Source organism: Otolemur garnettii, unplaced genomic scaffold (assembly GCF_000181295.1).
Source record: "Otolemur garnettii isolate 467f Iridium unplaced genomic scaffold, OtoGar3 scaffold00084, whole genome shotgun sequence".
NCBI classification, from domain to species: Eukaryota; Metazoa; Chordata; class Mammalia; order Primates; family Galagidae; genus Otolemur; species Otolemur garnettii.
Genome location: NW_003852479.1, coordinates 7727374 through 7728554, shown reverse-complemented (window position 1 = coordinate 7728554; position 1181 = coordinate 7727374). Strand labels below are relative to the sequence as shown.

Below are 1181 nucleotides of genomic sequence, written 5' to 3'. Positions count from 1 at the left end.
TATTAGGACGCTCGTCAAAAATTTTTTTTTCAGGCCAACCGTGAGCAGGCATCGGAATTTTAACGTAACAGTCTAAGTAGAACTTTTAATGTCTCTCTTATGGACCGTCCCTGAGAAGAAGACGGGCCTATGAGAAAGAAGCTTGACAAGAAGCAGCTACCGACGCCGGGTCGCTTCCCTGGAGGAGGCCCGGCCGTGGTCGGCTGGGCGCCCACGTGACCCGGCGCCCGCTGCCCCGCCGGCCCCGCCCCTCCGCCCGCCGCCCGGGGCGCATGCGCAGCCCCTGTCAGCGATGGAGGAGAGAAGATGGCGGAAGCGGAGTGAGTGACTTGCTGGGACTGATGTCGTAACCGGGGGAGGGCGAGAGGGGCTGCGACATGTTACCCTGGGGAAGAGCTCACGGGTTTTTCGCGATCGGTGCGGGCAAAGGGAGACTCGAGAGTCACCTTGTCGCAGAGGAGCCCCCTCGGCCTGCGTTAGGGGGCGGGGACGAGCCGCCAGGGCTCGGCTGCCTCCGTCGGGGCTCCCGGGCGCCGTCGGCCCGAAGCGGCTGGACCTCCTAGAAGCGGTCCTCGGCGGGCCCGCGGGCGCGGTCATCCCTGCGGGCGGGCCGGGGCAGCCTCCCCGCGGCTGGGCAGGGCAGGGCAGGGCAGTAGCTGCCTGTTAACATGCCAGTGACACCCACACACCACCAAGGGTGTTGAGGTTGCTGTGAGCTATGATACCACAGCACTCTAAGAGAAGACAGAGTGAGACTCTGACTCAAAACAAAGAAAAAAGCAAAACTTCATGTCTAAGTTCTTGAAATTAGCGTGACCCCCTCTCAATCTTATGAAATGTAAAAAGAGACCCCATTTACGGTCAGTAACCTTTTGTCTGCAACTTCAAAGTTTCCAAAACACTTCACAGATCTGCTTCAGAACACTCATTATATTGCATGCAAAGGTCTGTAAAACCCACTCCACTCCCCAGGTGACAACTTCTTAGAAAGAAATAAGCAAATGTTACTTATTTGTATTCACAGTCTCACCATCTTTCCGTGTCGGTGTCGGCCGCCCCAGCGCAGGGGCGCGCACTCAGGCGCACCTGCGAGCCGACCCGCCGCCCGCGAACTCAGACGCCGCAAAGGACGTGCCCGGAGCAGCGCGACGCCTCCGCCCCCGGCCCCGCGCGGGCGCGGC

The 1181-nt window shown here is 60.1% G+C and overlaps 1 protein-coding gene across 4 annotated transcripts in view; it reads left to right on the top strand.

Moving 5' to 3' along the window:
* Positions 1–278: 278 nt before the first annotated feature.
* Positions 279–1181, top strand: part of PHC3 (polyhomeotic homolog 3) — an 84620-nt gene continuing 83717 nt past the window's right edge. For all 4 annotated transcript variants that reach the window (XM_023516008.1, XM_023516007.1, XM_003794657.3 and 1 more), the window contains exon 1: positions 279–320. In XM_023516008.1, the coding sequence (XP_023371776.1) occupies positions 307–320 (14 nt within the window). In that variant the 5' untranslated portion in view covers positions 279–306. The remainder of the gene's footprint in view (positions 321–1181) is intronic.